Source organism: Arachis ipaensis, chromosome B09 (assembly GCF_000816755.2).
Source record: "Arachis ipaensis cultivar K30076 chromosome B09, Araip1.1, whole genome shotgun sequence".
NCBI classification, from domain to species: Eukaryota; Viridiplantae; Streptophyta; class Magnoliopsida; order Fabales; family Fabaceae; genus Arachis; species Arachis ipaensis.
Genome location: NC_029793.2, coordinates 145,227,199 through 145,240,219, shown reverse-complemented (window position 1 = coordinate 145,240,219; position 13,021 = coordinate 145,227,199). Strand labels below are relative to the sequence as shown.

General features: G+C 36.7%; 4 protein-coding genes across 4 annotated transcripts; 2 read left to right on the top strand and 2 right to left on the bottom strand.

Moving 5' to 3' along the window:
- LOC107616120 (pathogenesis-related protein 1-like) lies at window positions 678–1,172 on the top strand. The gene has a single exon (XM_016318119.1). It carries the CDS (start codon window positions 678–680, stop codon window positions 1,170–1,172), a length of 495 nt encoding a protein of 164 aa, XP_016173605.1.
- On the bottom strand, window positions 5,355–6,750 carry LOC107618052 (probable dolichyl-diphosphooligosaccharide--protein glycosyltransferase subunit 3B). Its single transcript, XM_016319980.2, has one exon. The coding sequence runs from the start codon at window positions 6,627–6,629 to the stop codon at window positions 5,592–5,594; it is 1,038 nt and encodes a 345-aa protein (XP_016175466.1). The 5' UTR covers window positions 6,630–6,750; the 3' UTR covers window positions 5,355–5,591.
- LOC107618053 (cysteine-rich PDZ-binding protein) lies at window positions 6,783–9,142 on the top strand. Its single transcript, XM_016319981.2, has 4 exons — window positions 6,783–6,971; window positions 7,081–7,198; window positions 8,542–8,633; window positions 8,759–9,142. Exons 1-4 carry the CDS (start codon window positions 6,956–6,958, stop codon window positions 8,821–8,823), a joined length of 291 nt encoding a protein of 96 aa, XP_016175467.1. The 5' UTR covers window positions 6,783–6,955; the 3' UTR covers window positions 8,824–9,142.
- Window positions 10,538–12,589, bottom strand: LOC107617624 (polyubiquitin). The gene is made up of 2 exons (XM_016319434.2): window positions 12,452–12,589; window positions 10,538–12,061 (listed from the first exon to the last, which is right to left on the bottom strand). The coding sequence occupies exon 2, from the start codon at window positions 12,059–12,061 to the stop codon at window positions 10,688–10,690; it is 1,374 nt and encodes a 457-aa protein (XP_016174920.1). The 5' UTR covers window positions 12,452–12,589; the 3' UTR covers window positions 10,538–10,687.

The window sequence follows — 13,021 nt, the reverse complement described above, 5'->3', positions numbered from 1 at the left end:
ATTAAGCGAACCATATCAATAATTTATCAATTAAATCAATAATCTAATAATTTGATTGTATGATCGGATTAATTATCAATTCGATTCTGAAAATTATGGTGAATGCAGATCCCACGCCTTTTGGAAAAAATTAACAACTTCTATTAATAAAATACCGCATATGACATTTGATGTACTTGAATAGTTGAATAATGTGTATTGTTTCTTATATCCAAATTATTATTGGAGTTAAAGAAGTTAGTAACAAGTAAAATGAATATAGTATTAATTATTAGAGCAACGAATGTTGTCATTAGTATTACTTGAACAGGCTCTTGGCTCGATCATTATTCCATTGGTCTAATAATTAATATTATGTTACTATATGTATTTTTTGTATATATTGCATGGAGTCAATTTTTGGATTTTGTAGAAAAATTTTAGCCATTCATTTCAATGAAGTAACAACACTAAAAGAAGAAATAAAAAAAAATCAATTTAACACTATAGGTTAAATAAAAACATTCTTATTATTATTACTTTTATTTATTGTTGGCTTCTCAATCGTCTTATAAATCTATATGTATATATTTAAGTGCACCTAGTTACAACCATGTTTTATATATATACAGAATACTGAATAGTATTAGTATTTAATATTTGCAATCATCAAAGAAATTATTTTAGAAAAATAGATCATGGAAATGCCGCTGAAGATTTGGGTTGTGATAATAAGTTTTATAAGTATAGTTCCATTGTTTTTAATGGCACAAAATCTTCCAAAAGACTATGTTAAAGCTCACAATGATGCACGTGCAGAAGTTGGGGTTAAGCCACTGAAGTGGGACTTGCAGCTTACATTGCATGCTCGCAAATTCGTGAAGAAACACATTTCGGACTGCAAGAAAGGATTTCATGATGCGACTTTTGTTGGTAATAAATATGGCCAAAATTCAGCATATCATCCAGGATCTGTGTCAGGTGTAGAAGCTGTGGCTGAGTGGCTAAAACACAAAACAAATTATGACTATAAATCTAACTCTTGCATTGATGGTACCCTTAATTGTATTGTTTACGGTCACATTATATGGCCTGCAACTACTTATTTAGGTTGTGCTAGAATCAAATGTCACAATTATGGAGGCACCCTTATTACTTGTTTTTATGACAGTACAATCCGTTTTTCACATTAGCACCTTTGGTAATCCATTAATTACCATAGTAAACTCACTAAATCTTTTCCTATGCTTTAATATAAGTTTGCACATTTTACTATGATTGTTTGCCTTGTAATTTTCTTTATGATTATCTTGGTTTAACTGTGATCCAATGGGTTTATGATTATCTTAGTTTATCTGTTTAGTTTTTTTGAAAGTTTCATTTTTTTTTGTTATTTTTTATCTATAAACGCAAATGTGATTATTGTAAGACTCTGGATTTGGGTGTTCACTCATAATAATGATAGCAAGCAAATTATGATGAAGGACAAGCGCACGAAGCATCAAAGGCTACCTTCTCCACTATAGCGATGACAGAGACGGAAGGACTGAGACTGAGAAACAGAGACTAAGAGACAGAGATTGAAATAAATTTCAGTATTCTGTTTGGTGCAAAGTGGGAGACAGAAATTGAAATAAAAATGAAACTCTAATTTAATTGAAATTAATTAATTGAAATGAAGATATTTTAGGTATAAAATGTTATTGAAGTTTCAGTTTTCATCTCTAAAAATTTTAGTCTCCTATGTCCCTACTTTTTGGAGGTACTCTGAAATTTTAGGGATAGAAACAGAAACTTTAGTACCAATCTCTAAACCAATAAACATGATACTGAGTCTCAGTTTCTCAGTCTCTGTCTCAATACCTCAAAACAAACGCTACCAGTGTCTCCTAGCTCAAGCTGGTGGTGATGGAGGCTTTTTTGAAAGTGAGATATAGGGAAAAAAATGTTCTCGGTGTCCATGAGGTAGAAGCTAACAAATAGGGACAATATGAGAATTTTGGCTAATTTTTTAAAATATCAATAAAAATTTAAGGTTTGAAAAATTTTATCACATGAAACTAATCTTATTATATTTCAGCACGATTTTTTTTTCTTTTTTTGGGGAGGGTAAGATGTGTTGTCTAGTTATTTACTTTCTCCTTAGAAGGATAATTCATTTTTAGACTAATCATTTAGGGGATAAGGATAATCAGTAGTATTTGCTATTTACCAATGTTTTTGCTTTGCCTTTGGAGTTTGGACAAAATAACGAAGCCATACACTCCTTGTTGCTGCTGAAAAATTCTGATTATTTGAAAAAGCATAGTATAAGGACATCGTTTTCTCTTAAATTGCCACGAAATAAATTGTTTCTTTCAGGGGCAACAAGAAATTTAGTGGGTGTAATGTAAATTCTGTGGAAAACTTCTAAGATTATTTATCAAAATTTCGTTATTCAACAACGTTCATTTATCCTTCTGTATTGACTCCTTTGCAGGGGAGGTGATTAAAAGACAAGAAGCGTTACAAATTCAATTAGCATTCATATAAATTGGTCTGGATTATTCTTGGTTTATGAAAAGCAATGAATTTGCTTTCTTTTATTTTATTTCTTTTATAAAATTGGTGTAAACTTAAATAAATATGTAGTATTATATTTATGTAATATTTTGAAATATATTGCTTTTTATTTCCCTATTACAAAACATATTTACCATGGACAAATGCGATAAATAAGTTTTGGTTAAGTGTAGCAGAGTGATTGATATTATATATTATTGTTGTTGTTTGATAAAAGAATTAAGTTATATATATAGAAATATTAACAACTAATTTTATAAATATTCATCTACTAACTACCAATTCTCAACTATTTATCATTATCTTAATATGCCCCTCAAACTCAAGTGTTAATTTTGGTTTGAAACTCAGTGAAAACAACGTAATAAGAAAAAGAAACTACTGCTAGATATTAGAGAACCAAGTTAAAGAAGATGCGAGAGGCGCGGTGGCGACTTGGGGAAAAGAGCGTGCGGTGCGGTGGCGCAGAGGAGGACACATGCAGCAGGACTTTGACCGGCGTGTCCGGTGGCAGATGGAGGCGAGCCAAAGAGAAAACGAGATTGTGAGGAGAAGAAGAAAGAGAAAGAAAGTAGCCATGACGGCACTAGAATTGTCGGCGGCGAATAGAGAAATAAAGGGAGAGATATGGCTTCGTGGATTTTGTTCGGTGAGAGGAAGAAGAAGAAAAAGGAGGGGTGGTCTCGCAGCGGAGGGTGCTGTCGGTGGCGAAAACAGAGAATGATTGTTCGGATGTTTGATGAAGCTTGATGATGAAGGTGATATTTTGATGGAGTAAACATGGGTTTAATAGGAAAATACTCATATGGTGGTTTCTCATCGGAAAAACGATATTCTATCATCTTCAAGGAGGATATCATGTCATAAAATCACTCATCCCAATAGTTTAAATCGATAGGAAAAAGTAACATTAATAGTTATATCTCTAATATTCTCCTCAAACAAAAATCTCTTTTTGAGTTTGCTTGATTTTTGCATAGGTTTTCTTTTTATCTTTTATTTGTCTTATGCTATTTTTTTCACTTTTAAGGTTCATTAATGATCGAACTCTAGACCTTTCGAATATAAAATTCTGATACCATTGGAAAATCTAAGAGAAGAGAATAGAAGAATTGATATTATATATATATATTGTTGTTGTTGTTTGATACAAAAATTAGACTATATATATAGAGATATTATCAACTAACCATATAAATATTCATTTACTAACTTCTAACTCTTAACTACTTATCAATTATCATTACTTTAATAGTTACTGAACAATTTTATTTGTTAATGTATCAATTAGCTATCATCTTTAAGGTTCAAATGAATATCACAACAACTATGATAAGTGTATACAAACAATTGGCAATACAATTTCTTGGTACCTACATAGTAATTTTTTGAATGATTACTCAAATTAAACATATTTTTAAAATTGAACACTTTAATCTCTCAGATTTTAAATTACACAAAATCATTTTTAACATTTACTTTCCTTAGGCAATACAATATTTTTTCATGAGATACGGTTGCTGATGTGAAACGTTGACTCGCACATGCGACCGTTAAGTATCTATGTGTGCGATTTAGACAAATCAATCCTAAAAATGAAGTACAAAACAATTTCCAAAAAACTTAAAAAATCTCAACATAGTTCCTAAATATTAAAAAAAAAATCCAAAACAATCTCTTTGAATTATTTATATATGATTATTTTTAAATTGATTTAAAATAATTAAATGAACTCATATTTATGTTTGATAATGTAAAATATTAATTTAATTTGTAGATATAATAATGAAGAAGAGAGTGAGTTGGTGAAGAATTTTCATTTAACATAAAATTTTTTATGTAAACAATTGAGAATATTTGTATAAACACTTATCAAGGTAACACTTTAAAACTTGCATGCAATGCCAAGTCATTTATAAAGTCAAATTTGTAAGATTTGGGGAATTACAAGGTCAATGCAGATGATTTATAAAATTCCAAAGCAATGCAAAACTCTTAATACTTTACAATACATGAAGAAAAAATGTCTTGACAAATTCAAGTAATTTGCTCATATTTTTTTAAAGTTTTAAGATTCACCAGTTGTAATATTGCATAAAATAAGTTTGCACTTAAAATTATTTGTGCTAGTACAATTAATAATTTTATCAAGAAAAAATAATTTTTTTCATAAATATTTTTCTAAGTTTATTTGATATCAATATCTTAATAATTTAGATATATAAATAATGATTTTTATAATAGAATGACTTTTTAAGATTTAGTTATTATTATGATTTCTACATCACCTCAACATATGTATCATAGCTTGGTGTGGTGTTCCATGGCACGCTGATGTTGCGTGTGAGGAGTTGTAGTCACTGAATGAGGATGAGAGAGGGAGGAATGATCTTCTTCTTAGGGACCTTGCTGGTCAAAAGAAATGGAATAGGTGCGATGCAAGTTCTATGTGGAGAAGACTGAAGGGTGTTTGCATATTACATGCAGGTTTGTTTTCTATGTAGCCTTTCTTCTTGGATAACTTATCATTATTCATGCTCTCTCAAGATTATCAAGGATCCTTTTCCTAGATATAGACATGGGTTCCTAGGTATATCTGTCTTTCTGGTTGGGTATAAATGTCTCATGTTCACAGTTCACTGACCATAGTACCATGTCCATGAAGGGATTTTTGTTTTGATCTACGGTGTTGAACTTGGGATAGCAATTGCAAAGTTTCAAACCAATGGTTCTATTAGAGCTAATATTATTCAGTTGTAACTTCTAGGAACGTCACTAAGAGTCACTCACTCAGCTACACAACTTCATAAATATGCAATGCAACAGCTTCTAAATGATCATTAATCAATCAAAACGTAAGCAATGACAGTTTAGTAAAATGATCTAATACTCAGAATTTTCCCACAAAAAGGGCAACAACAGCAACAAAGTTAAGATAGTGTAGTAGTTGTAACATAGGCATCTCAAGAACAGAATGCAAACATCTCAAATATATATATGAAACCAAAGAGTATAAGAATCGCAGACCGTGCTTGGTGCCAATTGCTCTGTCAATTCCAACTAGAGGGCCAGAAGCCATGAATACCATAACCAGTCTTCCAGTTATTCAAGAACACAACCTGCTTCACAGCCAAGAAACAAACCAACAAGGCGAACATCATAACCACCCTCTGAACAGTCACATTCTTCACCTTTACAAGACCCTGCGACATAAAAGCCAGCAAGAGCCCCACCACGGTGTACAAGGACCCGACGGCGAATCCCTCGGCGCCGAGCTGCATCCCGGAGCCCTGGTAGAAGAACACAAGCTTGGAAGGATCGTTGCGGTCCAAAAGAAACATTGGCATCTTCCTGATGATGTTATGCATAGCTCCAGAAACGCTGAAGAAGTAAACGAAAACAGAACCCGCTAACCACACTTTCGGGTCATGGAGCAGTGTCTGACCCGAAAAAAGCTTCTTCACGAAGAACGGAATCCAAATGAGGAACGCAACGACGATCAAGATCAACTGGTTCCTGGATAGCAGCGGGGGGCGGTGGATGGGTCCCACGGAGATCTTGGTTTTGGACTCAACGAACTCGGCCATTGACTCAGCGAGTCGCGAGAAATCGCCCTGGTCCATGGGCTGTGAATCCTTGAAGGAATGGTTGGGGGCGATGAGGCGAATGTGTGGGAGGGCGTTGACGCCGAATTGCGTGAATGAGAATTGAGATTCCTTGAACTCGATGTCGCAGAAGAAGAGCTTGGAGCGCGAAGGGTGGGAGATGTTGTGGTTGGCGATGAAGGAGGAGGAGACGACGGAGAATTCTTGGTGGAGTTCGCGGAGGCGCAGCTCTGTCTTGTCGTGGAGCTGGGCGGCGTCGAAGAAGATGACGATGGAGTAAGGGCGAGGGGTGGCGACGGAGGTGAGGAAGCGGGACAGGGACTGGTCGTTGAGGCGGATGATACCCGATTTGGATCTGGATTGAAGGGAGAGGAGCTCCTCCACGCGCTCGTCGTTTGTGTCGGAGGAGGAGGAGGAGGCGGTGAGGGTGGCTACGACAAGAAGGAAGACTAGGAAGAGTGGGAGGGTGGGAGGAGGAGCCATGGCGGAATGGGTTGAGAGAAACGGAGGAAGGAAGGGTTTTTGTGTGGGGAAGAGGAAGAAGAAAAACTCAACAAGAGAGAGTACCAGTGCGAGGGAGGGGTAAGTGTGTAATTTGGAATACTTAATTAATTGTCGGTTTACAATTTAGAAGGGTAACTTTGTCAATTCAAAGGGTTGAAAGGCTTACAATAATACAATCAAATTCAAGCTGAAAGGGGCATAGGGTTTCATTCTGGTTAGGGATCAGAATTTGGGTTTTCATTGATCAAATTGGGAAAACTCGTAATCAAATCAGGAAGCAGAGCTATTAAGCGTTAACGATTGCAATGGTCTGCGAGAAGTGTTAGTTTCTCATCCTTCCCTGGAATCCATACCTAACGCACTTAATCTTCCCCCCCAAAAGAATTATTTTCCCCCTAATTTTCGTTTGTACGTTGAATTGGTGTTGCAGGTGAGAAGAAATTAGCGAAGGTGATAGTTCCAGATAAGTGGAAGGAAGGGGCCAGCAATACTACTGAGGGCGGTGGACGCAAGATCAACGAGAACAAGCTCCTCTCTAAGAAGAACAGGTACCTATTTTAACCCCAATTACAAATTATTGTTTTTTATATTTGATTCTTCTTCTTAACTTTGAGAAGCATAATTTAGCTGATAGTAGCTTCATCGCTTGTATATTTTATTAGCTGATAAGCTATAATATAAGATCAACATGCTAAAAAGTTTTTTCATATTATATTTCGTAATGAAAATCTTTTGAGGGAACGTTCGAGTGAAAGTGTAAAATTCAATTTACACACTTTAAATTTTAAAATCAATTTTAAGCTATAGTGGTAATTATATATTGAAATCCCTGTAATACGTGGTACTGTTCATTCGGGATAAACTAGTACTTCCTAAAGGGGGAGGACTCATCTAAAGTACTGGCAGTGTTCATGCTTGTTAATATGACATTCTCAGTTGGATCGATAAGTTTATATGTGTGTCTGCATCACCTTAAATACCCTTGTGATTATCTTCCCGATGCTGTGGAGATATTGGTACCATCCTTCTTCCACACTTGTTTCATCACTTACTAATACTTTTGAGTGCTAGTTTTGATCCAAGGTCCTTATGGTTAAGAGTAAATTGCCAGTAACCATTAAGCTGCTTGGGAAACTAACCATCACTTACTAGTACTTTCCCTGAGGATTGGAATAAGCTTTCTTCATTTACTTATGGGGAAATGTGTTTTTTAAATATATGTTTGCTATGGCAATAAGGTAGAAGATTTGCCTTCTTATTTATGATTTCTTGTTATAACGAAGTAAGTAGTGTTTCTGGTTATAATAAGTAATGATAACTCTTAAGATATTGCATGGCTTAATAGTTGTCCAACAGAAACTCTTGGGAGCTAGCAGTTTTTAATAATTTTGGGCAGCACAAACACCAAATTGTTTAACAAATAAATTTTACTAATTCATGTGTGAAAACTTTGGTAAATGTAGGTGCAAGTTGTATTAACTTGTGTGCAAATTCTGATAAATATAAGTGTAAACTATGTGTTTATTGTGTGCAAATCCTGTAAATGTGGGTGCAAGTTATTGCTGGCCAAGTACTGATACAAAATAATTATATTTGCTGGTCATGTAGCATTGTTAGTTGTCCAAAACTATCAACTATCAAGTTTTAGGGCTTATAATGAGCTATGCTCTCAAGCTAGTTCTGTTCCAATTACCATGGCAATGGGACTTGTATGAGAGTCAATGTCCTTTGTCCTTTTTTTTTGTTATATTTGTTCGTATAAAATGATAATCTGTTTCACCTTCTCTCTTATGATCTGCATGCCCTTTTCCCCTTATAACTTTGCTATACCTTGTATGAATATCCTTCTAATGTATAGCATTGGACTTCTGCTAAAATTGATTGCTTACAGATGGACCCCATATGGAAACACCAAATGCATCATCTGCAAGCAGCAAGTGCACCAGGATGCCAAGTACTGCCACACCTGTGCTTACTCTAAAGGTACTGTTCTTTTGATGTGTTACTGAGATGTCTTACAATACCGACCATACATTTATATTTTAGTCAAATGTTTTGTATAATAAAAGTGCATTACTTAAAGCCCGTTCGGTGTTGTTCCATTTCAGGAGTTTGTGCGATGTGTGGGAAGCAAGTTCTTGACACCAAGTTTTACAAACAAAGCAATGTGTAGTGTGTGTGCTGCGTGTATGCTGCATCTTTTAGGTGCCAAAGAAATTGTCTGTCTGATACTCTAGTTGGTCGTACTGCTAACACTGTAACCGAAGATGTAAAGATCCAACACAATGATAGATGATTCAATTATCTTCCTTTTGTAATTTACTTGTTCTGTTTCCTGATCAAAGACATATCCCTGCCATTTAATTCCTGTTTATCGAGTTTTTAACCTTTTATGATGCTGTTAGTTTGTCTGTCTAACTAAAATCCATGTATGGATTATGTCAGAATATCGTGTTCTTATATATCATTCAAGGGATGATACTCATTGAATATTTTGACGATTAGGGGCCTATTCAATTTGTTACCGTGTGAAAGGACGATTCGATTAGTTTATATGTCAAGTTTCTTTACTTAATTGGTTTGCGTTAAATAACAAAAGAATTACACTCTTACATTAGATTAATAGCGCGTAGTAGGCTGCGTGAATTTATCAGATAGATTAGCCTTTAGCACTATTTAATGAACCCCAAAAAATACGTGTAGAAGTACGCAACGTTTCACCAGAGGAATTATAGACAATCTATCCCAGAAATATAATCTCGAGTCTCTCGATTTATCCAGGGGTGTGCATGGTCGGGTGAAATTGAGTTTGATGTGATTCAAATTCGACTCGAAATATATTCCGGGTCTATTTATTAGACTCGAATCCGACCCTAGACCCAATGAAATCTATACACTTTCGGCCACGATTATATCGGGTAAAAACCGGGCCGTTAATATTATATTACTTTGGTACCTTCGTATAAGTTAGCATGTGAAAATATCCAAATTTCCAAGATTCCAACCATTATTTGACATGGTAAAATTCACTTAGAAAAATATAACAAGAACCAACTCTTCTCTAAAATTAAAGCGTAACCATAATCAATATTAATATCGTCTAATAACACCAAATATTTAAATCAATATAAAGAACACAATATTATGCTTAATAACTAATAACACAAAATATTAAGGTTTACAATACTTAAATTCCACTTAAGAATAGTCATCATCCATCACTAATAACACAATATTAATTGTGTATGATGACCGGGCCACCAAACCAACTTCGAGTGACCCGAAACATGACCCGGACCCGACCCGAAATAATGACGGATCTATTTTTAAAACCCTTACCCGACCCTAAACCCGATGAAATCACACCAAAATAGCCCCTAAAGTGTTTGAAGCCGGACCGAATCTTCGGGCCGAACCGTGCACACCCTAATTTATCCGAAGAAATTTATCATAATCAATAATCTAGTAGATGAGCATCATGTAACCTATCTAATTAACACACGACTCGAATGATTAAAGAAATTTTAACTATTTTGAACCTCTAATCCTAGTAATCTGCATTATTGTATACTTATTTTGCTCCCCCTTTTACCACCCGCTCCCTCTTTTCAAAGGTAAATTTCCGAGTCGTCCACTCACCCTTAAACCAAGGCATATTATTTCTCTGCAAACACACACAGGGAAGATAACAGACTTGGTATACACTCCATAGATACCATACCAAGGCAAAGCAAATAATTTCTAACGGCGACAACGTTTTTAATCAAAACTAACAAAAACGATAAGAAACTTGATCAGGACATCATCCGAACACCTTAAAGGCTTGAAAACATCAATCAACAATATCCCGAGGTATAAAATCAATAAAAGTATCGAGCACAGCGAAATTAAAAGTAGAACGGAATTGATATTAAAAGTAGAACGGAATTGTCAACAATATACTAGGTAGCAGAGAGCAAATTTATTGTAAGGGGTCATACAAGGACCCCGATTACACTTGCACAAGTTCACAAAACACACAAGCATCCAAGACACACTTAGAATCCACCACGAAGACGCAGCACAAGGTGAAGGGTGGACTCCTTCTGAATGTTATAGTCAGCAAGGGTCCTTCCATCTTCCAACTGCTTCCCTGCAAAGATCAACCTCTGCTGGTCCGGTGGGATACCTTCCTTATCCTGAATCTTAGCCTTCACATTGTCAATGGTGTCGGAGCTCTCCACCTCCAAGGTGATGGTCTTACCGGTCAAAGTCTTCACAAAAATCTGCATCCCTCCCCTGAGGCGGAGCACAAGGTGAAGGGTGGACTCCTTCTGAATGTTGTAATCAGCAAGGGTCCTTCCATCCTCAAGCTGCTTACCAGCAAAAATCAACCTTTGCTGGTCCGGTGGAATGCCCTCCTTATCTTGAATCTTGGCCTTCACATTGTCAATTGTGTCGGAGCTCTCCACCTCAAGAGTGATTGTCTTTCCGGTGAGGGTCTTAACAAAAATCTGCATGCCACCACGGAGACGCAACACAAGGTGGAGGGTTGACTCCTTCTGGATATTGTAATCGGCCAAGGTGCGGCCATCCTCGAGCTGCTTGCCGGCAAAGATAAGCCTTTGCTGGTCCGGAGGGATGCCTTCCTTATCCTGGATCTTGGCCTTGACGTTGTCAATGGTGTCGGAGCTCTCTACCTCAAGGGTGATGGTTTTTCCGGTAAGGGTCTTCACAAAGATCTGCATGCCACCACGAAGCCGCAAGACCAAGTGGAGTGTGGACTCCTTCTGGATATTGTAATCGGCCAAGGTGCGGCCATCCTCGAGCTGCTTGCCGGCGAAGATAAGCCTTTGCTGGTCCGGAGGGATGCCTTCCTTATCCTGGATCTTGGCCTTGACGTTGTCAATGGTGTCGGAGCTCTCTACCTCAAGGGTGATGGTTTTCCCGGTAAGGGTCTTTACAAAGATCTGCATGCCACCACGAAGCCGCAAGACCAAGTGGAGTGTGGACTCCTTTTGGATATTATAATCGGCGAGGGTGCGGCCATCCTCGAGCTGCTTGCCGGCAAAGATGAGCCTCTGCTGATCCGGAGGGATGCCTTCCTTGTCTTGGATCTTGGCCTTGACGTTGTCGATTGTATCGGAGCTCTCGACCTCAAGAGTGATGGTCTTTCCGGTGAGGGTCTTAACAAAGATCTGCATGCCACCACGGAGACGGAGGACAAGGTGAAGGGTTGATTCCTTCTGGATGTTGTAGTCAGCGAGTGTGCGGCCGTCCTCGAGCTGCTTGCCGGCGAAGATGAGACGCTGCTGGTCCGGGGGGATGCCTTCCTTGTCTTGAATCTTTGCCTTAACGTTGTCGATGGTGTCTGAGCTCTCGACTTCGAGAGTGATGGTCTTCCCGGTGAGGGTCTTAACGAAGATTTGCATCTACAAACACAAAATTGAAGATTTAATCAAACTTGCTCCGGGAAATTACAGGAACTATTAACCATAAAGCGATGATGTAATCAGAAACACGTTTCAATAACAGGCTAAAAATAAGATCGGCAAATAATTCGGTCCATGAACATATCAATCGAAGCTAAAGTAGATCGAAACCCTAAAAAAAGAACTTTCAAAATCCATTTGAAATTGATCATAAAATCAACATAATTTCAAAAAAAACCAAGAACTTATCAAATTGATCCTACTTATAGATCTAGACTCCAGAATCTTCATTAAGGGGACAAAAACTCGAAATTATCGAGAACACACCTAGCGATACAGGTATATATTTACAATAAGAAAGAACAGGCCAAGAAGAACAATCGAAATTACCTTGAGAGGGAGGTATTGCGAGAGAACGAGAAATCCTGAGAGGAAGAGAGAAATCTAGTTTGATTGAAAATGAATTGCGAAGAAGGGTTTGGGTTTGTGCAAAATTTATAGCGAAGTTGATGAAGATATAACCAATAAGATGTGAACACGTGTTAGGATGACGTGTCGTTTAAGGCTTGTGAGACGATGACGTTTGGAAGTTTGGTACTAGATGCCTTAATTTTCGTTGGAGCGCTCCTTTGGAATCAAGTTGTTGGGTTTGTTGCCTTTCTTGACGGAGTCAAAGCCTTGCCATCTACGGTTTGTTTTAGAGGATTAGGGATTTGACTGACTCCATTGAGGCAACTAGACATTAAAAATTTTGTGATTCCTGGACCAATCCTTTCTAGTTTCTACCCATTGATATCAAATGAAGGGATACAAATCTTAAGTGAGAAGGTGGCAGGATTCTTGGTAAAATGAATTTTTATTATCTTTATTTGAGATTGATAGTGGTAAGTTGTTAAATAATAATTTAATTATTTGATCAGAATCAAAATTTTTGTTTCAAAAATATCCATTTTACTTTTA